Raw genomic sequence first — 25,830 nt, 5'->3', positions numbered from 1 at the left:
GCCTGTAGACCTTGAAGTTTCTAATTCCAGAATAGTTTGGAAAGCCTGGAATATCCCATGAATGTATCAAAAGCAGATGTGCACTGAGGTTCCATCAGTAGTATATACTGCATTCCACGATTTTTTTTCCACAATTAAAGCATGATACTGTAGGTATGTAGATATCGTAACCCAAACTTCAAAGTGTATTGGAGGCCATCTGTATTTCACGGAATGTCCAACTACCACAATATCAAGTTGCTCATAGCATTGCGAGGTCTAATGGACATCAACGTGAACACAAACGATGGTAGATGTTTTAGATCTTAAGAAAATGAATTCCAGAGTAGTTTGGATGACCTAGATCACCCAATTCATGTACCATGAATTTTCTAGGAGTGCTTTGAGGCTTTTTGAGTACCGTAGACTATGTTCTGTGATCATTCATCGTGTATAAAATTTGGTCGAGAAGGTTGGATTTGTGTCACAAACTTCGGAGTACTTTGGCGGCCTTAGAATAGCTCTGGGATCAAAACTTCAACAGACTATGATGGGTAGTAAAACATTGCATGTCAAGGGTCAGTGAAAACTATTGATGATTAGCAAAACGATGAAATTTGAGCAAAAACATGTAGAATTTATAAAAAATACAAAAAGGCACGTATTTTCGGCTCCCAGCAAAAAGGGGAAGGGTGCATAGGGGGAGGTACCATGCATTTCTTAGCACAACTGTTCCCCTTGACTATAAAAAAAATCCGGCGTAATATGTTTTAAATCAAAGAAGATATTGCATTTCTACCAAAAGTAGATCGTCCCGGGTGTTTACGCCATTGGCGTACCTAGAATTTTTTTCTGGAGGGGGCCCAGGGGGGGCCTGACTTATAATAACTTTTAAGCAGGATGGGTGCCAGATATGTGAATATGCAAATCGGCATTGCAGTTTTGAGGAATCAAAATGACTGTTTTAGATTTGTTCATAGTTTCGTAAACTACATGAGTATAAATAATTCCTCCAGGATTTTCTTCCATAGCTTGTTGCAGCGATTCCATCATGGATTCCTCAAGAGATTCCTTCGAGAATTCATATATCTTCGAGGATTTGTCCTGGGATATCTTCAGTGGTTCCTCCTCTTTGAGGTTTCCTTCAGGAATTTCTCCAGAGATCCTTCTGCAGGTATTCCTTCAGAGATATCTACAGGGATTTCTCCATATATGCCTTCCGGAATTCCGCTAGAGATTGCTCTAATAATTCCATCTGTAATAATGCGAAGTATTTTTGCAGGAATTTATTGAAAAAAATATTTCAGAAAATTATACTAGCAATTATTTAAAAATAATCCAGGAATTGCTTAAAACATTTGTACAAAAAATTCTATAGGGGTCCATACAAGTATTCCTTCGAAAATTCGTCCAGAAATTACTACAGACACGGATTACTTCAGATTTTTTTTCAGGGATTCCTACAAAAATGCTACCAGGAATTCGCTAAGAAAGCTTTCCTGAGATTCCCTAAGGAATTCCTCATGGGGTTTCTTCAGAAATTTCTCCAAGAATTCCTGCAGGGAATCACCCGCGAATTCCCTCTACAATTCTTTCAGGAACAACTTCCGGGATTATTTTAAAAATGCCTGCAAGAACTCTTCTTGGGATTCCTTCAGAAACTCCTCCAGGAATTAATCCACGATTTCAGGATTTCCTTAGGAATTTCAGCAATTTCTTCAGTACTGAGATTTCCTCAGAAACTTCTTCTGGAATTCCCTCAGAAATTAAACTTTGTATTTCTTCTGGAATTTTTCCTGGGATTCCTCCGGGAATTCCTCAAGGGACTCCTCCGGGAACTGCTCAAGGGATTTCTCCAAAAATTCCTCAAGGAATTCTTCCAGGATTCCTCTGAGAATTCTTGCATGGATTCCTCTAAAAAATTCTACAGGGATTCGTCCAGGCATTCCTCTGGAGATTCCTCTAGGGACTCCTCCTGGAATTCCACCAGGAATTCCTCCTGCAATTGTTCCAGTGAGTCATTAAGAGAATTCGCCAGGAATTCATTCAGGGATTGCTCATGGAATTTTTGCAGGGAGTCCTCCAGGAACCCCTCTAGAAATTTCTCAAGGAATTTCTCTAGAGATTTCTCCAGATATTCTTACAGGCGGCATGTTCCAGGCATTTCCCAGGAGTTTTTCCAGGGATTTCTATAGGGATTTCTCCAGAAGTATCCCAGGAACTCCTACAGGAATTCCTTCAAAAATAATTATCGCAGTTCCTCCAGCAATTTCTCCTGGAAATTCTCCAGGGATTCCTTAAGAAACTTCCCCAGGGATTTCTTCAGGAATCCAGGGATTCCTTCAAAAATTTCCCCAGAAATTCCTCCAGGAATTTATTCAGGAATTTATCCAGGAATTATTCAAGGAACTCTGATTTTCCAGGGATTCATCCGGAAATTTTATCAAGAATTTCTCCTCCAGGGATTCCTCTAGAGATTCTGCCAGGAATTTTTTTCATGGATCCTCCAAAAATTGCCCCAGGAATACACCAGGAATTCCTTCAGGGATTCCTATGAGGATTCTTCCAGAGATTCCTCCAGGAATTCCTCCGATGATTCCTCTAGTATTTCCTCCAGAAATTCCTCCAAGAATTCCTCCTGGAATTCCTCGGGAAATTCCTCCAGATACTTATCTGGGAATTCCTCTAGGAATTTCTCCAGAAATTTCTCCAGGGATTCCTTCCAAAATTTATCTAGAGATTCCTACAGGAATTTATCCAAGGATTCCTCCAGGAATTCTCCCAGGGATAGTTCCTGTTGGGAATATGCAATACTGTTTCCTCTCAGTGTAGCATTCGGCGAGATCGAAGGCGAGATCAACCCTGCGAAAACTTTCCACAGCAGAGCCGAGCGAGCGCGCCACGCGTGCATCAATGAGTAGCATTATTCATTCAGTCCCTTACGTTAAACCCGTTCAGACGTGATTAAAGTATTCTTCTAGTTCCATTCACACGAAGTGTTTCATTCCGAGTCCGATTCCCTTCTTTGGTTATTTCGTTTCCATTGTGTTTTGTCCACCTCTGCCCAACAGTTCCACGGAATTGACCCAAGAATTCTTCTAGAAATTTCTCCAGGAATTCCTCCTAAGATTCCACCATGATTTTGTCCAGAAGTTCCTCCAGGAATTCCTCCTGGGTTTCCGACAGAAATCTGTCCAGAAGTTGCTCCAGGCATTCCTTCTGAGGTTTCTCCAAAAATTGCTTCAGGGATTCCTCCAGGGGTTTTTTTTTCAAGAATTCCTACAGAGATTCTTCAAGAATTTCTCTATAAATTTCTCTGAAGATTCCTCCAGGAATTCATCAAGAGGTTTCTTCAGAATTACCCCAGGAATTCCTTCAAAAATTCCTCCAGACATTGATCCTGGAGTTCCTCCTGAATTTTCTACAGAAATTACTACCGCAATTTCCTTCAACAATTCCCCAAGGAATTTCTCCCGGATTCCAGGAATTACTCGAAGAAATCCTCCAGGGATTCCTGCATGAACTCCTCCTGAGATTCCTCTAGAAATTGCTTCAAGAATTCCTTCAGGAACTATCCCAGGTATTTCTTCAGGAATTCATCCAGGAATTTCTTCAGAAATTGGTCCAGGAATTCCTCCGCGATTTTATTCAGAAATTCCTACAGCATTTCATCCAGCAATTTCTGCTGGAAATCTTCCAAGGATTCCTTCAGAAATTGTTTCAGAAATTTATGCAGGAATTCCTCCAGGATTTTTTTTCCAGGGATTCCTCCGGAAATTCTTCCCTGGTTACCTCCAGGAATTAATCCAAGATTTTCTCCTCAAGGGAATCCCCCGGAAATTATCACACAGGTGTTTCTCCAAGGATTCTTCTAGAGATTTCTCCAGGAATTCTTCCTAGGTTTCCGACAGGAATTTGTCAAGAAATTCCTCCAGGCATTCCTCCAGAGGATTTTCAAGAAATTGTTCCAGGGATTCCTCCAGGGATTTTGCCAAGAGTTTATCTAGAAATTTCTCTAAGGTTTCCTCTAGAAATTCCTCAAGAGGTTTTTTCAGCATTAGCCCAGCAATTCCTTTAGAATTGCCTTCAGGAATTCCTTCAGGAATTGATTCAGGGATTTCTTCGGAAATTGCTACAGCTATTCCTCCTGGAGTTTCCCCGAGAATTCCTTTATGGCTTTATCCAGGAATTCTTGCTGGGTTTCCGACAGAAATTTGTCCAGTAGTTCTGTCAGGCATTTCTTCTGAGGTTTCTCCAAAAAATTTCTTCAGGGATTTTTCCAAGAATTCCTAAAGGGATTCTTCCAAGAATTTCTGTACAAATATCTCTCAAGGTTTCTTCTGGAATGCCCCAAAAGGATTCTTCTGAAATTTCTCCAGAGAGTCCTCCTAGAATTCCTCTAGGGTATTTTCCAACAATTCATCCAAGGATTCCTTCAGGATATCTTCCAGGGTTTGCTCCAGGAATGCATACAGGAATTTCTCCAGGGAGTCCTCAAGGAATTTCTCCGGGAATTCTTCCAGGGATTTCTCCAGATATTCCTGCATGAATTCCTCCAGGAATTCCTCCACGGATTAATACAGGAATTCTTCCAGGGATTATTATAGGAATTCATTCGGGAATTCCTTCAGGGGATTACTCCGGGAATTTTTCTAGAGGTCTCTCCCAGAATTCCTCTGAAGGTTTCATCAGAAATTCATCTAGGAATTTTTCCAGGGATTGTCCAAGGTATTCATCCAGGAATTTCTCCAGGGATGCCTCCAAGAAATCCCTCAATTATTCCTTCAAAAATTCCTCCAGGGATTTGTGCAGAAGATTCTCCAGGATTTCCTCCAGAGATTCATCAAGGAATTTGCTTCAGGGATTTCTCCAAGAATTCCTTCTGTGATTTCTCAAAGAATTTGTCTAGGGATTCTTTCAGGAATTCGTCCAGAAATTACTCAAAGGATCCATCCAGATTTTTTTCTAGTAATTCTTACAGGGATCCCTGATGCGGTTACTTAGGATTCCTCCAGGAACTCATCCAGGGATTCCTCGAGGCATACTTTCGGAAATTCCTCCAGGGATTCCTACAGTTTTTACTCCAGGCATACCTACAGGAATTCCTCTAGGGGGTTTTCCAAGAATTCCGTCAAAGATTACCTAGGGAATTCCTGTAGTGATTCCTTCAGAAATTCCTCTCGGGATCTTTTCAAAAATTTATTCAGGGGTTCGTTCAAAAATTTCAGTAACACGTCAATCATCTTCTCCAGGGAATCACCCAAGATTTTTTTCCAGGATTATCTGAAGATTTTTTGAATTTCTTGAAGGATTTCTAGAGGAATTGCTCCAGCGATTTGTATTGGAATTCTTCAATATTATTTTTCAGGGATACAGTAGAAAGGAAATTCTCCAAAAAGTCATCCAGGTATTCTTTCAAAATTATCTCCGGGAAATATTTAAGGAGTTCATCCACAGATTTATTCAGGAATCCATCCATGAATTTCTTCAAGAATACTCCCTGCAGTTCCTGTACAGTAGTTTCTTCAAAAAGTCGTCCTGCGATTCTTTCGGAAATATATCCTGTGATTCTTACACAGTCACTGTAACTAACTTTAAATATATAAGTACTTACATGCTAGAAGCGCTTTCGGACATTTCTCCAGGTAATCCTTCAGGAATTCATCCAGAGAAGATTCTTTCGGAATTCTCCCAGGAACTGTCGAGGAATTCCTCCAGGGGAATGCCAGAACTTTTCTCCGAAAATACTTCCAAGAAATTCTTCAAGAATTTCTCCATGGATTCCCTGCAGGGATTCTTACTAGGACACCTCAAGCTTATATGGGATAATTACATCTCAAAAACTTCGATGGGCACCCTTTCGGTTCGTTCTGATTTTCAGCTAAAGTCATTCACAATTGGGCGGTGCTAAACTCGTCTGAAGTTTGTATGGCGGTTCATATGGAAGAACCAGAAATTGATCACCGCTACCAGCACTACACTGATTTGTATAGGATAGGTGAGGTTTTTTTAACGTAATGTACTAAATACAACAGCGTGAATGCTGAAGAGTGCAGTAATGCTTTTCAAGAATATAATGTTATTATTTCCAATTTCATCGTGTTACGTTTAGTTATAAAAGGTAGTTGGTATCAATTAGCTGAGGCTGCTCAATCCAACCCTCTCCTCTTTTTGGCGTAACGTCTAAACTAGGATAACGCCTGAATCGCTTAGAGTTTAATGAGAACGTTGAAAAATATTATAACTTCCTCAATGAACATTTGAATTTGTGCATTCTTTGATAGACACGCAAATACTCGATGCCCAAGAAAGTCAATGAAATTTATAGTTTTCGACTAGAAATCACCTTCAGCATGGTTTCAATGAATGCACTCGCGTTTACGCTTCAGCTATATGGGCCTTTTATAATGTGACATCTATTTTCTCTGGCTTCCAAAAACTTCTGCTGTATTCCATTTCAAATTCTAACAGAGTTTTTTCCCACATGATACTTGAATTCCACAAGGAAGCATTTAACCAAGCATTTAACAATATTATTCTGTGATGCTGCTAGAAATTTCAGAACTTCTTTGAGATACCCAAAAAAGAATTCCTTTGAAAACTTAAGATTTCATTATTCGGCGATTTAAAAAAGAAGTCGTACAAAGAATTGCTATTTATATATGTAATTAATTCATTTATTCTGGTATCATATTTCCAAACAAAACTAATAAAGTTCAATCACATAGTCCATTTTGGACAATGATCTTGTAAAATGTAAGGGTATGCGGTATACCGAAAAGTTTCGCCAAATACAACTTGAAACGAAATTCCGCGGAATTCCACGGAATTCAGCTTGGCAAAATTTATGATTTTGAATTTCGTTTCGTTTCGCCAAATTTTAAAAATTTCGTCTCAAAAAAATTTATTTTGACGAAATCAAACGGAATTCCGCGGAATGTCTAAAAAATTTCAAAAACAAATCCATAGTGTAAACATCCATATCATCTATCGAAGATCTTGCTAATCTCAAATTACTGAAAAGTGTTAAAAAAAACCCGGATTAATCCACCTAGTGGTGGTAGTGCCTTTCTCGTCGTATATGTACTCAAGATTTTTCCGTCGTCATAAGCCGAAGTGTTCCTGAAACCTGAGAATACTCTAGAATGAAACAAATCTCATTTTCTTCTTTTGTCACAGTGAACATATTCTTTTGTCACAGAGAAAATCGAAATTTTTGTCAGCCTTATTCAGAGAAGCAAGAATTTTATCAAAGCCATAATCGAATTCGGAAACTTATTGTTAGCTCATATTCCGACGTTATGTATTATGTTTATCGTATAAGCAGACAAATATCAAACTTTTCAGTTGACTGACAATTCAGCAAAATTTTTCTGCGCATTTTAGTCTTAATTTTATTATTATTGGTTGTAAGGCCAGTAGTACACAGGGTCAAATATTTGACAAGGAAAGAACTCAAGAAACATTATCAGTTTGACACTAATGGAAATTCGATCGAGTCAAACAAGATGTTTGAGCATTGGTTTCTTTTGGGACAAATATTTGACCCTGTGTACTAACAGCTTAAGAAGATTCATGTGAAATTTGACGAACAAGTGCAAGCAAGTGAAATTTCCCATAATAAAAGCCATTCAAATTTCAAACGTGTTACAGAGCGCGAGGGCTCAACCAGTTGCATCAAAATTGTGCGCAGTAATTTTAGACGCAAAAGGGGATTGATGCTATAAAATTAAAAATTTCCCATACAACGTTGAATTATCCTACTGTATAATAACGCCTCAGGAATCTAAAATGGTGTGATTTGACAAGATCGCTAATATTTTTATCAAGATTTTGTTCTTTTGCGGATATTTATCGCTTGCATCGATTTTGTTCACCTTAGTAATTTCAGCGATGCATCCAATCCAGATTCTGCAACACTGCCGGTAATCTTAGGTGTGATCAGAGCTTGGTTCAGGAACTATTTTCCTGCTGACCGTTTGTCTGGTTATCGAACATTTTTGATGATTTGATATTTCGCATGCATGGGTTTGGTTCACCTTTTTAAACTGGCCACTTCCGGCGGGACGCCTGGAAACGGTTGCGGAACACAACCGGTTCAGATATGTTATTTGTGGATTGATTGGTAATTATCGGTGAAAACGTTACGCGTTTTGACCTACTATTCTTCGGTCATCACGCATTCAGCTGGATTCACCCCTTCAACTTCGTCAGTTTAATATTTAAGCGGTTCAAATATGGTCCGAAACTACTTTCCTGCTTACCGTTCATCTGGTTATCGAAAAAGCCGCTTTTTGATGTGTCGCTTGCATGGGTTTGGTTCAGTTTTCTAGTTGGCCACTTCCGGCGGGATACCTGGAACCGATTCAGGATTACAACCGGTTCAGATATAGTCTGAAACTATTTTCCTGCTTACCGTTCATCTGGTTATCGAAAAAGCCGTACTTTGATGTGTCTTATGCATGGGTTCGATTCATCTTTTAGGTGGGCCACTTCCGGCGGGACACCTGGAACCGGTTCAGGATTACAACCGGTTCAGATATGGTCTGAAACTATTTTCCTGCTTACCATTCATCTGGTTTTCGAAAAATCCGCTCTTTCATGCGTCGCATGCATGGGTTTGGTTCAGTTTTATAATTGGCTACTTCCGGCGGGACAACTGGAACCGGTTCAGGATTACAACCGGTTCAGATATAGTCTGAAACTATTTTCCTGCTTACCGTTCATCTGGTTATCAAAAAAGCCGCACTTTGATGTGTCGCATGCATGGGTTTGGTTCAGTTTTCTAGTTGGCCAGTTCCGGCGGAACACCTGGAACCGGTTCAGGATTATAACCGGTTCAGATATAGTCTGAAACTATTTTCCTGTTTATCGTTCATCTGGTTATCGAAAAAGCCGCACTTTGATGTGTCGCTTGCATGGGTTTGGTTCACTTTTTTAGTTGGCCACTTCCGGCGGGACACCTGGAACCGGTTCCGGAACACAACCGGTTCAGATGTGGTCTGAAACTATTTTCCTGTATCTATTCATCTTGTGATCGAAAAAGCCGCTCTTTGATGTGTCGCATGCATGGGTTTGATTCAGTTTTCTAGTTGGCAACTTCCAACGGGACACCCGGAACCGGTTCCGGAACACTACCGGTTCAGATTTAGTCTTAGACTATTTTCCTGCTTTCCGTTCATCAGATAGTCGAAAATGCTTTGGTTTGGCGGGTCGCATGCATGGGTTTGTTGCATTTTCATATCTGGCCCCTTCTTGGGGTACCGGTCCGGAACACCTAAATGGCCATAACTCCGGAACGGCTGGACCGATCTGAACCATTTTCAATAGGAAACAATGGGACAATATACCCCGTCGAATGAACCATCGGTCGTTGAAATCGGTTCATGTTTACTATCTAAAAATGAGGTGACCTTTTTGTACATACACACACACACACATACACATACATACACACACACACACACACACACACACACACACACACATACATACACACAGACATCACCTCAACTCGTCGAGCTGAGTCGATTGGTATATAACACTTGACACCTCCGAGGGCTCTATCAAATTTTCGTTTTTGGAGTGAACATATAGCTTTTCGGTACACCTTGGTGTACGAGAAAGGCAAAACATCTTAAATATCGAAAGACAAACCACTCCCAGGCTCTATAATAAAGACAGAAAAAATATCGAATAGCTTCTTTTATCTTGGACCTACCATCAAGATCTCATACCTATTGATGTTTTTAGCATTTGCTATATGCCGGACCATACATAATATTTTGGTTAAATTTTACGAAGGAACCAAATGCAAAACAAAAACAAGTTAAGTTCCTGTCTTCAGTTTAGATTCCCTATAGGATTTTTTTAGCTGAGTAATGGAGAATATTAGGTTAGTTAGGATGATACAGGGTGTGGGATACACTAGCAAAAGTTCTAAGAAACCATGGATATATCTCTAGAAAAAATGTATTGGAAATCCCAGAAGAGATTGATAAAGACAAATTCGGTGGAAAGTATAATACATGGAATAATAGGGCCCATATAGCCGAGGCGGTAAACGCACGGGTATTCAGCATGACCATGCTGAGGGTGACGGGTTCGATTCCCGGTCGGTCCAGGATCTTTTCGTGAAGGAAATTTCCTTGGCTTCCTTGGGCATAGAGTATCTTCGTGCCTGCCACACGATATACGCATGCAAAATGGTCATTGGCAGAGGAAGCTCTCAGTTAATAACTGTGGAAGTGCTCATAGAACACTAAGCTGAGAAGCAGGCTTTGTCCCAATGAGGACGTTACGCCAAGAAGAAGAAGAAGAAGAAGAAGAAGTATAATACATGGATAAGTTTCTGGAGAAATTCTTTTCCAGGAAATTTGCAGTTGAACTCTTGAAAGAGTTTTACTATCAAATCTGTATGACGAAGCGTTATACACGGTGTTTTAAACTATTTGTTTGTTTTTTCAGCAGTGAGTTCAAAATGTCAAAAGGTTAGATGAGCACGACTAACTCTAACAACGTTATGTGTACAGCCAACTTTTATACTAAATTTCGAGGAAAAAGACGTTTGCTAGCTGGATTTCAACCGATTATTCGCTAGCAAACTCTCGGCTGGTGATATTATGTGAGACTCTTTTTTTTTCAAATACATAACTGTATATTTATAACATTTTCCGTTTTTTGTCGATACATATTGAGTTAATATCGGGGATCATCTCCAAATCATCAGTACTTTCATCCACAAAAATGAACTTGACATGTTTATTCTACGAAACGTGAAAAAAATACCAAGTCGTTTTGTTTGATAAAATATAAATTATGATACTGAATTGCATAAAGTCTTTTTTTATATTTTTTTCCTTCAACTGTTGTAACAATATGTTAAGCCCTAGGCTAGTTTATTTCAGGACCAACTTGCTCGAATCGAAAATCCGAAGTCTTTTGGGAGTGGTATTTGACCCTAGGTCCTCGACGCCTGCGCCGAAAACGGCATGTACTTTAACCGTCACACCAGGTTCGAGTCCAGATCTTTAGGTTTGGATTGTATGCTTTCTCCAGAAGTTACGCTATCCAACAAAGCTTGATTGTTTAACATCTGGCTGATGTTTCCATATCATTGCTTCATGTTTCTGATGAACAAACGGCATTAGAGCAAGCATTATTGATGTGCTTTTATTGAGTCATTGAAGCAATCTTATCAGGGTATTGGTGGAATTATTAAAATTTTAAATATACAGGGGATAGACAAAATAATCGGGACTGGCAAAATTTTCACTTTTCATAAATTGTTCAGTCAGCTGTAACTTTTCGAAAAGTGCGTCAAATATTCTCAAATTTCAACTGTATGTTGATCAACTAGTTGTGTATCAGTGGACAAAATTTGGATAAGATCAGGATATTCTGCACGAAGTTATACAGATTCTAGAAAAAGGTATAATTATCCGATAGCCAAATTTGAGCTGTTATATCTCCGGATTCAATGAACCGAATGCAATGAAATTTTGAACATTTATGACTTATATAATGAACTTTGAAAAACGTTTGACACAACTTTAAATTATTAACTAGAGAAAAAGTTATAACGATTTTATTTATTTTATGATTTTTTGGTAAATTGGTCTATTTTTAATATGCATCTCAATACTTTTTCTATTAATTTGAGGCCATGTTGCTACTTTCCTTCAAAACATATTTATATTGAAGACAAATAGAGGGAATTTAAATAAACTATTATTCGCATCTTAAATTTTGACCCGGTGTTGAAGTTTTCGAAAATTTTGTGTTTTATTAGAAAAATAAACTAATCGTAATAATTTTCTCCCGTATTGAGAATTTTAAATTGTGTCAAAAGTTTTTCAACGTTCATTATATAAGTCGTAAATAGACAAAATTTCATTGCATTCGGTTCATTGAATCCGGAGATATAGCAGCTCAAAGTTGGCTATCGGATAATTATACCTTTTTCTAGAATCTTTATAACTTCGTGCAAAATAGCCCGGTCTTTTTCAAATTTTGTCCACTGATACACAACTAGTTGATCAACTTACAGTGAAACTTTGAGAATATTTGATGCACGTTTCGAAAAGTTACAGCTAGTTGAACATTTTTTGAAAAGTAAAAATTTTGCCTGTCCCGATCATTTTGTCTATCCCCTGTACGTCGCGAAAAATGTTGAAAGTATAAATGACACTGTACCAAATAAAGCTATGGGATGAGAGTATTTGTGAAAACTCAATACGCGTTACCACAAACACGCAGCAATAATTCGCAAAAAAACGATGTAAACTGCAAAATTCCTCGAAACTTTTACGAAAATTTCGTTTCGTTTCGAAAAATACCGAGTGAATTCGGATTTCGTATCGATCTCACGAAACATTTTTGAATTCCGTTTCGTTTCGTACCGCATCGTATCAGAAATTTTGTATTTCGTTTCGTTTCGTTTCGCCTTGGAAAAATCCCATACCGCATACCCTTAGTAAAGGGGTGGAAGCTCAGGTAAAATATTATCTCCTGGGCGCCCATTAAAAACACCACCCCCGGCGAAGACTGGCGCTCGAGCCTAGCTATTTAGCACTGTAGTTGGAGGAAATGCCAATGCAGAACCCGTAGCTTCCGGGAAGGTAAGCCCAGCTCCCTGGGTTAGTGGGTTGGTGTCAGGCCCTGCGAGCCAGCCGTAAAAAAGACTAGCACCGGAAAATCAACAAGAGAAGAATGCGAACCGATACCAATGGCGACGACCACAGCGACGAAAAGGGACTTGCGATTGGAAGCTCGGTACGTGGAACTGCAGATCTCTCAACTTCATCGGGAGCACCCGCATACTCGCCGATATACTGAAGGACCGCGGGTTCGGAATCGTAGCGCTGCAGGAGGTGTGTTGGACAGGATCTATGGTGCGAACGTTTAGAGGTAATCATACCATCTACCAGAGTTGCGGCAACACACGTGAGCTGGGAACAGCTTTTATAGTGATGGGCGACATGCAGAGGCGCGTGATCGGTTGGTGGCCGATCGACGAAAGAAGGTGCAGGTTGAGGATCAAGGGCCGATTCTTCAACATTAGCATAATAAACGTGCACAGCCCTCACTCCGGAAGCACTGATGATGACAAAGACGCATTTTACGCGCAGCTCGAACGCGAGTACGACCGCTGCCCAAACCACGACGTCAAGATCATCATAGGGGATCTAAACGCTCAGGTAGGCCAGGAGGAGGAATTCAGACCGACGATTGGAAAGTTCAGCGCCCACCAGCTGACGAATGAAAATGGCCTACGCCTCATCGATTTCGCCGCCTCCAAGAACATGGCCATTCACAGCACCTTCTTCCAGCACAGCCTCCCGTATCGTTACACCTGGAGATCACCACAACAAACGGAATCGCAAATCGACCACGTTCTGATTGATGGACGGCACTTCTCCGACATTATCGACGTCAGGACCTATCGTGGCGCTAATATCGACTCTGATCACTACCTGGTGATGGTTAAACTGCGCCCAAAACTCTCCGTCATTAACAACGTACATTACCGGCGACCGCCCCGGTACGATCTAGAGCGACTGAAGCAACCGGATGTCGCCACCGCATACGCGCAGAATCTCGAGGCAGCGTTGCCGGACGTGGGTGTGCTCGATGTGGCCCCTCTAGAGGACTGCTGGAGTACAGTTAAAGCAGCCATCAACAACGCAGCCGAGAGCACTATCGGGTACGTAGAACGGAGTCGACGAAACGATTGGTTCGACGAGGAGTGTAGAGCGGTTCTGGAGGAGAAGGATGCAGCGCGGGCGGTAATGCTGCAGCATGGAACCCGACAGAATGTGGAGCGATACAGACAGAAGCGGAAGCAGCAGACCCGTCTCTTCCGGGAGAAAAAGCGCCGCCTGGAAGAAGCGGAGTGCGAGGAAATGGAACTGCTGTGCCGTTCACAGGAAACACGTAAGTTCTATCAGAAGCTCAACGCATCCCGCAAAGGCTACGTGCCGCAAGCCGAAATCTGCAGGGATAAGGACGGGAGCCTCCTGACGGACAAACGTGAGGTGATCGAAAGGTGGAAGCAGCACTTTTGGTTTGGTCACCATTTTCAGTAACACATGAAACACGCATAGAATCAATTCAAAAACAGTTTTTACTTTTTGCACTCCGCAAACTAGGCTGGACAAGGTTGCCTCTCCCATCCTATGAAGCACGATGTATGCTCATTAATATTCAAACACTTAAGCAACGCCGAGAATTTGCAATGTTATCGTTTGTTAATGATATGGTTTCGCAGCGTATCAACTCGATGGAACTTTTATCAAAATTAAACTTTTATGCTTCTTCTAGACCACTACGGAAACGTAGCATTTTTTCCACCAACCATCATCATAATGATTACGCAAAATTTGGCCCTTTAAACCGAATTATGTCTATATACAATAAACATTGCCAAACCATAGACTTTACAATGACAAAAACAGAACTGAAAAAACAATTTATGTTAAATCGTAATATAAATTAGTTTAAGTAAAAACAATATATAATAAGCTTAGGTTTAAAATGTAACGAAACGGTCAACTTCTGATTGACGTCAATAAATAAATAAATAAATAAACTTCGACGAGCACCTGAATGGCGAAGAAAATGTAGGCACGGAGGACCAAGGCAGCGGAGGAAATGACTATGTTGGTGCAGCAGAGGACGGGAACGAACCAACTCCCACGCTGAGGGAAGTTAAGGATGCCATCCACCAGCTCAAAAACAACAAAGCGGCTGGTAAGGACGGTATCGCAGCAGAACTCATCAAGATGGGCCTGGAAAAGTTGGCCACCTGTCTGCACCAGTTAGTAGTCAAGATCTGGGAAACCGAACAGCTACCGGAGGAGTGGAAGGAAGGGATAATCTGTCCCGTCCATAAGAAAGGCGACAAGTTAATGTGTGAGAACTTTCGAGCGATCACCATTTTGAATGCCGCCTACAAAGTGCTATCCCAGATCATCTTCCGTCGTCTTTCACCTAAAGTAAATGAGTTCGTGGGAAGTTACCAAGCCGGTTTCATCGACGGCCGGTCGACAACGGACCAGATCTTCACCGTACGGCAAATCCTCCAGAAATGCCGTGAATACCAGGTCCCAACGCATCACCTGTTCATCGACTTCAAAGCGGCATACGACAGTATCGACCGCACAGAGCTATGGAAAATTATGGACGAGAACAGCTTTCCCGGGAAGCTGACTAGACTGATAAGAACAACGATGGACGGTGTGCAGAACAGGGGTGAACTATCCAGTTCATTCGAATCTCGACGGGGACTACGACAAGGTGATGGACTTTCCTGCCTACTATTCAACATCGCCCTGGAAGGTGTTATGCGACGAGCCGGGCTCAACAGCCGGGGTACGATCTTCACGAAATCCAGCGAATTTGTCTGTTTTGCGGATGACATGGATATTATTGCTAGAACATTTGGAACGGTGGCATAACAGTACACCCGCCTGAAACGTGAAGCAGCAAAGGTCGGACTGGTGGTGAATGCGACTAAGACAAAGTACATGCTGGTAGGTGGGACTGAGCGAGACAGGACAAGCCTTGGCAGCAATGTTACGATAGACGGGGATACTTTCGAGGTGGTAGAAGAATTCGTCTACCTCGGTTCCTTGCTAACGGCGGGCAATAACGTGAGCCGTGAAATACGAAGGCGCATCATCAGTGGAAGTCGTGCCTACTATGAGCTCCAGAAGAAACTGCGGTCAAAAAAGATTCACCCCCGCATCAAATGTACCATGTACAAGACGTTAATAAGACCGGTGGTTCTCTACGGACACGAGACATGGACGATGCTCGAGGAGGACCTGCAAGCACTCGGAGTTTTCGAGCGACGGGTGCTAAGAACGATCTTTGGCGGCGTGCAGGAGAACGGCGTGTGGCGGAGAAGGATGAACCACGAGCTCGCTGCACTTTACGGCGAACCCAGCATCCAGAAGGTGGCCAAAGCCGGAAGGATACGATGGGCAGGGCATGTTGCAAGAATGTCGGACAACAACCCTGCAAAGTTGGTACAAGAAGGCGGTTGGTACAAGAAGGCGTGGAGCGCAGAGAGCACGAGGGGCGGACCAGGTGGAGCGTGATCTGGCGAGTGTTGGGCGTGACCGAGGTTGGAGAGCTGCAGCTGCAAATCGAGTATTATGGCGGCAAATTGTTGATTCAGTATTATCATGAATTTGATGTTAACTAAATAAATGAATGAACCCTTAGTAAAATGTGACAAGTTAAGAATAGTCTCCAATAACTATCAATTCAAACGCATATTATGCCAAACCAATGTCTTTTATGGATCTATGTTTATCATTAAGACAGTGGCTCTCAGATTTTTTTTCTAATTTCTATTCATAAAGTCATGAAAAATTCCTGGGGGGGGGGCTGGCAGAATCAGGCAGGCCCCCCCTCTAGTTACGCCAATGGTTTACGGGTTAAACATAACGACGGAATGTGTGCCATACATAAGTTTACAAGACAATGATGGTTTCAATAACTTCTTGCTTTTCTAAATAAAGAATTCTCAGTATTCAGGAACAGCTCGGCTCACGTCCATGGAAACATCATGTGGAGGCACTATCACCACTAGGTGAATTAATTAAGACAATTCACACCGTCTTCAGCCAAAGGCTGCACAGACTGAACACATTACTTACACTAGACAACGGACAACACACAGAACACCCAGTGGCCCAGTGATGAATTTTTCGTTTGACGAAAAGTTTCCACCGACTGGAGCGGGAATCGAACCCACACTCCGAAGCTTACGATACGCCTAGACGACTGTCGCCGCTAGCCGCACGGCCACGAAGCCCACAATCTGGGTTTTTAATCTGTAACTAATGTACAAAGCGAAACATGTTCTACTAACCAGCTCTTAAAGTGATAGTGAAAAAGTAATAATGTACAGGGGATGGCCAAAATGTTTGGGATAGGCAACTTTTTTTTCATTCACAAAAAAGTTCAACAAGCTATAACTTTTCATAGAGCGCATGAAAAAATCTCAAATTTTGACTGTTTGTCAACCTATTATGTGTGCATCATTGGTACAAATTTGGGCTCGATTGATTAATATTTCGCAAAGTTAGAACCGATCGGGTAAAACACTATTTTTCAGACAACTCATTTTTGAGGTGTCATATCTCGGAAACCAGTGAACCGAATTGAGTGAAATTTTGTACGTACACTAACAATATGTAAATGCTTCACAAACTATTAAAAAATAGGTACTTTTTGAACGTTGAAAAAAGTTATCATGGATTGACACTTTTTGGATTTTTCTTGAAAAAATGTAATTTTTTTACATCAATGTCAATAAATTTTAGTGTTGATATCCAAAGACTTTCCACTTCTGTTCTCAAGTTATCTCTAATCAGATATATTAGAGGCTATTTAGATTGGAGGAAGAACACATTTAGTAATTTTTGTGTGGTATTGTAAATTTGACTTATTTTCCTGTATATGGGTAAAAATTTCAATCCGGTATAACTTAATTCGCCGTGAAAAAATATTTCATTTTATAACGTCGTATTAGGTATCAGTATATTGTTGATAAACGTTAAAAAATTCATTCAATTCGGTTCACTGGTTTCCGAGATATGACAGTTCAAAAATGAGTTGTCTAAATAATAGTGTTTTACCCGAACGGTTCTAACTTCACGAAAAATTAATCAATCGAGCCCAAATTTATACCAATGATGCATATATAATAGGTTGACAAACAGTCAAAATTTGAGATTTTTTTTATGCACTCTATGAAAAGTTACAACATGTTGAATTTTTTTGTGGGAGAAAAAAAGTTGCCTATCCCAAACATTTTGGCCATCCCCTGTATATTAATAATACTACGCTGTTGAACGGCGTTTCAACACGTTTCTGGTTCTGGTGATGGCTTGGAACAGTTGTCAAAGTAAAGACGAGGGAAAAAAGTAGATAGGAAGGTACAAAATAGGAGGAAAGGGACGGGCTGGGGAAATGGAACCCATAATCTTCTGCATACAAATCATAAGCGGTAACCATTAGGCAACGAAGGCTCCTTCAGAGCTTCAAACATTCGCAAAAAAAAGCATGAACATTTTATGTTCATACTACTTTAATCCTCATTCCGGAATCCTCTACCCCAGACCTAAGACGATACAATGCGACATTACAACCCATCCGTTATTCTGGTACGTGCCCCAATTCGACAATGAGCCAACCCATCATCCGAATCGTCATCCATTATCTGCGAAAACGTCACCCAGTATCAGCTTCCCACGCACCGACAACAATACATTTATCAACGCAATGGTATGCTGTTCCATTTCAGCCGTCGACCAACCGGAAGCTCACCTTCGCCGCCAGGTGGCACTCTGTCGGGACCTGCTGGAGGTGGCGGACCGACTCGAGCCCGGATTTAGCCCCTTCCGGGGAAAACTTCTGGTAGCGTTGCGGGATGCATTGCTAATTCTGCTCGGGCGGGGGGAGGACGACTTGTCACCGCAAGCAGCGCCGCCGGTTGATTCGAATGGCGGGCACGTCCGTCCGACGACATCGGTCACGACAATGGCGGCTTCGGCGGCGACGACCACGTCCAAACGGCGCAGGCAGAAGGGCAGAATCAATACCGAGGTATTAAATCGTTTGATTTATAAACAGTGTTAGTTTTTTTTCTTTCTTTCCCGGAAGGTTTTCCAAATGAAGAAGGATGGGAAAAGTTAGATGATAAGATTTTCTCTACCGTCTAATGGGGGAACTTTGACGGAAGTTTCGGTTGTTTATGCAACAAGTCGTACAAGGCAATCTCTAAAAATAGTCGAATTTTTCAACAATTTTGTCAAAGACCAACTTTGTCTTTCAATTCAGCAGGAACTCATGTAGCGTTCCCCATTTCACTGTTCATTTTTTTATACTCTCCAACAGATTCCACCCAACACCGGACGCGAAAAATCCACGACACAGCTCCTGCAGGAGGTTGAAAAAGAGCTGGCGGAGATGAGGAAGTCGGATCCAACGTTGGAGCAAGAACGCCCAACCGAAAACTCAAACACCATGATAAAATAAAGACGGAGAGAAAAAAAAACCCGAAAGCTACAAAGATGAAATCAAATAAATACTTAATTCGGTTCCAACCGCATGGTTCAGATGGCTCATTCACAATTTACGTTTGGCGTTTTTCAGCGAATCGGTCGCGTAAAAGTCTGTATGTATCTGTAAGCAATAAATCTCCCCGTCATTGGCGTAGCTAGGGGGGGTTCCAGGGGTGCCTGGCACCCCCTAGAATTTTTCCTAAAATTTTAAAGTTTTAGTAAAAAGCAGCATGTTTTTTAAAAACCTAAAATTTAGAACTTCACACAATAATTCTTATATTCAGTAATCACACATGTGAACAAAACTTAAGCACACCCGGAATTACTTATACAACTGTTGTACGTTTTGGATACTGGTAGGAACAATCAATAGATTCTACATAGATTCCTCCAGAAATACCTCTATCTATTCATACAGTGATTTCTCTAGGCTTCCTTTTTGGATTCCTTTCGATATTGCTTCAATAAACTTCCCTTAGGATACTCGAGGCAGGCATGATGGGGTTGTACTTACTAGAAATTTCTGCAGAGATTGATTCAGCAAATTCTGCTAGGATTTCTTTGGAAATTCTTACTATGATTCTTCTCAGAATTCTTCTAGGGATTCCTCTAAAAATTTCTATTGGATTTTCTACAGGAATTTCTGGTGGAATTATTCAAGCAATCTTCCTGAGATCCTTTTAGAAGTTCCTCCGGTGATTCTTCCACGAATTCTTTCAGAGATTTCATTCAGACATTTTTCCAGAAATTTCTCATGGAATTCCTTAAGACGCTTATATTGCCCTTCCTCCGGGAATTGTGGCTAGGATTCCTCAAGCAACTCCTGCTGCGATTCTTCCAGCAATGTCACTCCTCCTCTACAAATTCTCACTGTGGTACCTTCTGGAATTCTACTAGGAAAGTTCTTCCGGAAATTCTTCAGAAAGATCTCCCTGGGATTTTCTATAAAATCCCTTCATTGATTCTTTCATACATTTCTTCAAGGATATATCCAGGACTTTCTACAGAGGTTCTTCCAGAAATTCCACAGGGGAATTCCCCAAGAATTTCTGTTGACCTTCCTCCATGAATTTCAGCTGGAATTCTTCAAGCAATTCCCATTAGGACTCCTTCAGAAATACTTCTAGGGATTTCTCCTGACATACTTACTTGCTGCAATACTTTCGAGCAATCATCCTGAGATTCCTCCAGAAATTTCTCCTGCGATTCTTTTCCCGATCAGCCTAGATAGCTGTGTAGTGTCGGTAGCGGTTGTCTCAATTGGCTAAGAATAACACTACGGATCGCCTGATCCAGTGGTAAGAGTCCACTAAACAGGTGACCCCTAATTCATGGTGTTATGCGGCTTTATGCTTACCGTGACAAGGAATGAATGGTTAGGGGGGTCTAATAAAAACCTAACTACAAACGGAGCCTGTGGAGTACTAGGGCGCCCTCCACAGTATTCTGCCCTTACTGCGCTAACCGGAGCAATGGTGCAGTTGACCTTGTGTTTCTCCGAGATAATCTGCTATCCTTCTTAAGCTTCAACTGCGAGGCTCAATAAGGGTGGGATTATTAGTATGTTGTTTATTAGCTTTAATTATAACCTATATGGCTCTTCGCATTATGCGTTCTTCACAGTGTCCTCTGTGTATGTTCGTCTCTGGCGCTCTTCAATCGATACCGAATTGGTTTTTATCGCTGCTCTTTTTTCTTGTGTTGTGATTGTAAGAGTTTGATCGTGCCTAGTTTGGGTAGTGGCTATGGCTATGACAGCTCAGATCAATCTTCAGCATAAAAGAACAGCTTTGGTCCAAGAACCTTACTTTCGTAGAGAGAATTTCTATGTAGTTGTAATGTTTTAATTAACACCAGTATGGTTCCGCATTTTGCGTTTGACCCGATGTTTGCTACTTTCAGTAAAATTGAAATGACAATCTTGCGTGTCATGCCTCGAGCCCCAAAATGTTTAGATAAAACTACTTGTTTGCAGCCTTGCCATTCCCAAATCTTGGTGGGATTATACTGTCAAGTTTATTCCGTAAATGGATAATGTCTTCGTATGAAGATCAAACCTATCAATTTGACCTATTTCTTCTGAAATGATTAGAACGCTTTATCGAGCATCACACCCGTGATGGGAACCAACATGCTTACCAAAATGGAAAGTTCACTGTGATTTGTTTACATAATGATGTTTACAATATCGGAACCGCATTCATTCAAAAATAATTTTGTTTGGGTGTTTTCTCGGATTTCCAGGATACTTTTGAACACGTACCTTTCGATTCCATATTGGAAGCCGCATGGATTGTCCTATTTATCTTTCAATGATTTCCAATTGGATTTAACAAATGCTCAAAAACCAACATTTCTTCTCGGCATTACGTCATGCAGCGATTAGGAAATTGAGTGTTTGTTGTTGCCCCCATGCGGGAGTCTTGCCATGACTTTTGAGGAATCTCGTAGCAGAAACGCAATTGAGATAACTCAATGTGGTATTCCTACTTATGATTTTGTCCATCACAAGCCTCAACAGGCTGCTTCATTTGTATATCTTAGCTGAGAATCCGACTGTGGAACTTTGAATCATTTGATATGTAACTACCCAGTTTTTACGCAACTGCGTTTCCGAGTACTCGGTAAACACTTGATTAAGTGAAACTGACCCAAAAAGCCTGAATCTTCAGGATGTTTTGTTGTTATGAACCCATTGTGGCAAGTAGCTATAGGCTTACTTTACGCTTTATGCGTTTTTTACAGTGCCCTTTTCAGGGCGCTGTTTGACCCCGTTGTGGTACGCTTATGCGATTATGTCGACCCTATTCCCTTACCTTCCCTTTCCCTATCCCATCCTTGATTCCTTCCTTCGCTCTCCCTCAGGTAAATGATGAATAGGCTCGTATTCATGGCGATGGCACAAATTTCCCAAATGGAGGAGAACGTGCCTCTTGAGCCGACCTACTGATACCTGATACCTGATACCTGCTGCAATACTTTCGAGAAATCATCCTGAGATTCCTCCAGAAATTTCTCCTGCGATTCCATCAGGAATTCCTCCACTTCTCTTAAGATACCCCTGGCATTGCTGATTCTAGGATTTCTCAAGAAATTACTTCTATGATACCTCCAGGAATTCTAAGAATTCCTCCAGATATTCCAGCTGTGACTGCTCTAGCAATTCATGCGGTTCTTCCTGCTGTTCTTCCTCCAGAAATTCTAACTGTGGTACTTCCGAAATTATGCTACGAATTCTTCTAGAGCTTTCTCCTGGCTTTTTTTCTGAGACCTTTTCGGGCAATTCCTGGAATTCTTGCAGAAATTCCTTTGGTTTCTCCACCAGGGGTTTCTCTAAGGAATTCCTCCAGAGATTTTATCCAAAGATTTCTCCAGAAAATCCTCAGAGAATTCCTGCTGAAACTATTTTTGACCTTCCTCCAAGAATACCTAAAACAACTCCTCATGTGATTCTTCCATCAATTCCTCCAGAAATTTTTCCTAGTGATTCCTATACGAATTTATCCCAGCATTATGGCTGGTATTCTTCCTGAGATTCTTTCAGAAAATCCTCCTGCGATTCCTTCATGGCCTTCTCTATAGATTCATCCAGAATACCTCTACCGGTTCTTGCAGGGATTTCAAGGATTTTTTTCTTTGGACTCATCCCGGCATTCCTGATGGGGTTTCTCTAGAAATTTCTTCTAGGATTACAGCTGAGGTTTCTACAGTGATACATCCCAGAATACTTCTAAGAATACCTCCTGAATTTTTTTCCTGTGATTTCTTCAGAAACTCTCCGGTGATTCCTCCAAGATTGTTTATCCAAGATATTTTGTCCACGGATTCTCTCATAAATTTCCCATGGGATTCTTACAGGAACTCCTCTTGGCCTTCATCCAAAAATTTCAGCTGGATTTCTCAAGCTATTCCTGCTGTGGTTCTTCCAGCAATTCCTCCTAGAACTCCTCCAGTCATTCTTACTGTAATACCTCCCAGAATTCTTCTACGGATTCTACTAAGATTTTTCCAGGGATTCCTTCAAAAACTTGCTGGGATTATTCAAGACAATCTTCCTAGGAGTCTTGCAGAAGTGTGTGTCCTCCTAGAAATCTTCAAAAAAATCTGGGATTTCTCCAAAAATTTCTTGTTGCACTTCTCCAGGAACTCCTCTTAGAAGTCCATAAGCGATTCTAAAGACTCATCCAGGAATTCATGGATTACTCTAGAAATTAATCATGGTATTACACCTCGAACTCATCTTGGCCTTCTTCAAGGAATTCTAGCTGAAGGAATCCCAATTGAAATCTCTAGAGGATCCCTAAACTAACTTTGGGAATAGTTGGAATTTCCAGAGAAATTCTAGTAGGTATACTAGAGAAATCTCTAGTGAAATTTTATAGGAATGTACGGGAAAAACTTGTAGTTAATTAGAAGGCACAGAATGTTGCTAATTGACAAAATGAGAGATGAATTTGTGAAAAAAGAATCGCGTTCTGGTGGGATTCGATAACACACCGCAGTATGGTCATTTCTTTGAGGGTTCCTTCAGCATGGTGTTTTTTTATTTTTGAAAATTTCTACGTTAGTTTCATTGGAACCCAACAAACATTTAAGCTTCATAGGAGAGGAAGAAACCACTCATAAGCAAACCTTAGTTTAAGAAACTGATATTCAGCTTGTTACGTTTCTTGGGAATGCAATCAACAATTCCTTTGGATTTTTTCTATATTTCAATGGCTTACGGAGGAATTAACTATTTTAGCAATTTCTTTTTCAGTTATTTTGCATATTTCTCAGGCAATTTTATCGCGATTACTTTTGGAATTCTTTATAATTCAATTGTATTTAAATTTATTGCTTCCAAAAATGGCTGAACTGGAAATTCAGAAATTCTCAACTGGACTTACTTAAAGAAAATCCTATGAAATTCACGAAAAAAATCCTAACAAATTCCCAAAGAAGTTGCCGGAAAAAAATCCATCAAAATTATCTTAGAGCTTTTAAAGTAGTTGCCAAAAGAATAAATAAAAAAAATACCAGAGGAATTCCTGATGAAAATAGTAAGATTTTTTAAAGAAATTGGCCGAATCCAATCTCAAAATAAATTTCCAAAATATATTGTATAAAAATTTCCACAAACAAATTTTGAAGAAATTCCCTTTCCGAAGAAAATTTAGAAAGAATTCCAAAAGTGATTGCAGTGACAGAATTTTTAAAGAACCGACAGAGATTTTTTTTTTCAAGAAATTCCCGAAGGAAATTTCTAAGAAAATTGCCGAATCAATTTCCAAAGGAATTACCGAAGAAGTTCCTAAAGTAATAATAAAAGATTTCCAAAGGATTTGTTGATAAAATTCACAAATAAATTTTCAATGCAAGTAACATCGGAAATGTCCAAGGTGTTCTGCAGGAATTCCTTACATAATTACTGAAGAAATCTAGAAGAAATTGTCTAAAGAATTTCTATTTTGATTATAGAAGCGATTTATTAAAGAACTTCCGAAAGAGTTTTCAAAAGAATTGGTGAAGTAAAACCTCATAGCATAGATAATGAAAGTCCAAAAAATCGACGAAAATCGAAAAAAAGTAGAATGACTTGCGGAATACATTTCCAAAACAAAATTGTGAGGATGTTCCCAGAGTCAATGTCGAATGAATCACCAAAGGCATCACTAAAAGAATTCCCAAAGGAATTGCCTGAAGAGAAATAAGAGAATTTTAAAAAGCAATTATCAATAGAATTGTTCACATTAACAAAACATCGCTTGAGAGACTACTAAAAAATTGGCGAAGAAACTCCCGAGAAAACATTTCAAAGGATTTGCTAATGAAGTAAAAAAAAAACAAATAAACTGCTAGTGGAATTGCCAAAGAAATTACCAAAGTAATTTCCGATGAAATTTTCAAAGGATGCGTAAAAGGTGTTCAGTATCAAATTTCAGACATATTAGCAAATAAATTCTTAAAGAAATTGCCGAAGAAATTTGCCAAATTCAAAGGAATTACTGAGAGATTTCTAAAAGAAGTCTTTATTCAAATAAATTGCAAAACAATTTCCAAATAAATTGCCGGGAGTATTCCCTGAGGCATTACCGAAACAATGTTTTGCCGAAAACACAAATTTCTTCATTATATTATAGCATAGAATCAGAATCTTGAAGAGAAAAATCGAAATTCGCTATTAATGTTGCGGTCAAACCAAAAATGCAAATATGTATTCTGATTTTACAAGTTCAATGCCACAAAAGTTCAGCTTATTGGACGCAGTGGCTTAATTTCCACAACATGGGAGAAAAAACTCTTACAATTGTTCTTGAAAACTATTTTATAAGGGTTGTTATCATGCAATAAAACAAAGAAGATGTCACGATGAATACAAGTTAAACGCAAATTTGTGGATATTTGATAGTTTCCGAGATTTACACTTCTAATAATTGCTCTGAAAATGTATTCTCAATCAATATATTAAATTCACAAAGGGGTTGTGGTGGTTGTAAAGTTTAAACTGAAAATACAAATTCCATGTATTATAGGTAATCAAGTTATCAAGTTCTCAAACCTCACATGGCGGCGAGAGTGTTAAGTCAGTACAACGGTTCGGATTTTTCAAAAACAAAAAAAACTGTTCTTTAAAATATAGCGCGTTTAAATTTTCGGGCTTATTTGTCCCGTGACGTAATATATCAATGTACAGAGAAATTGAAGGTGGATCGATATTTCTTTTTGCAAAAAAAAAGCAAAACAACCTGGAAGCCACTGAAACTGGCACCCCCCAGGCACCCCCTAGGAA

General features: G+C 40.2%; 1 protein-coding gene across 2 annotated transcripts in view; it reads left to right on the top strand.

Moving 5' to 3' along the window:
• Positions 1–19,112, top strand: part of LOC109397833 (SET domain-containing protein SmydA-8) — an 89,535-nt gene extending 70,423 nt beyond the window's left edge. For both annotated transcript variants that reach the window (XM_029855025.2, XM_029855026.2), the window contains exons 6-7: positions 18,299–18,600; positions 18,892–19,112. In XM_029855025.2, the coding sequence (XP_029710885.1) occupies positions 18,299–18,600; positions 18,892–19,032 (443 nt within the window). In that variant the 3' untranslated portion in view covers positions 19,033–19,112. The remainder of the gene's footprint in view (positions 1–18,298; positions 18,601–18,891) is intronic.
• The last annotated feature ends 6,718 nt before the right edge of the window (positions 19,113–25,830 follow it).

Source organism: Aedes albopictus, chromosome 1 (assembly GCF_035046485.1).
Source record: "Aedes albopictus strain Foshan chromosome 1, AalbF5, whole genome shotgun sequence".
Lineage (NCBI taxonomy): Eukaryota > Metazoa > Arthropoda > Insecta > Diptera > Culicidae > Aedes > Aedes albopictus.
The sequence above is the reverse complement of the archived record's forward strand: the minus strand, read 5'-3'. Positions and strand labels throughout refer to the sequence as shown.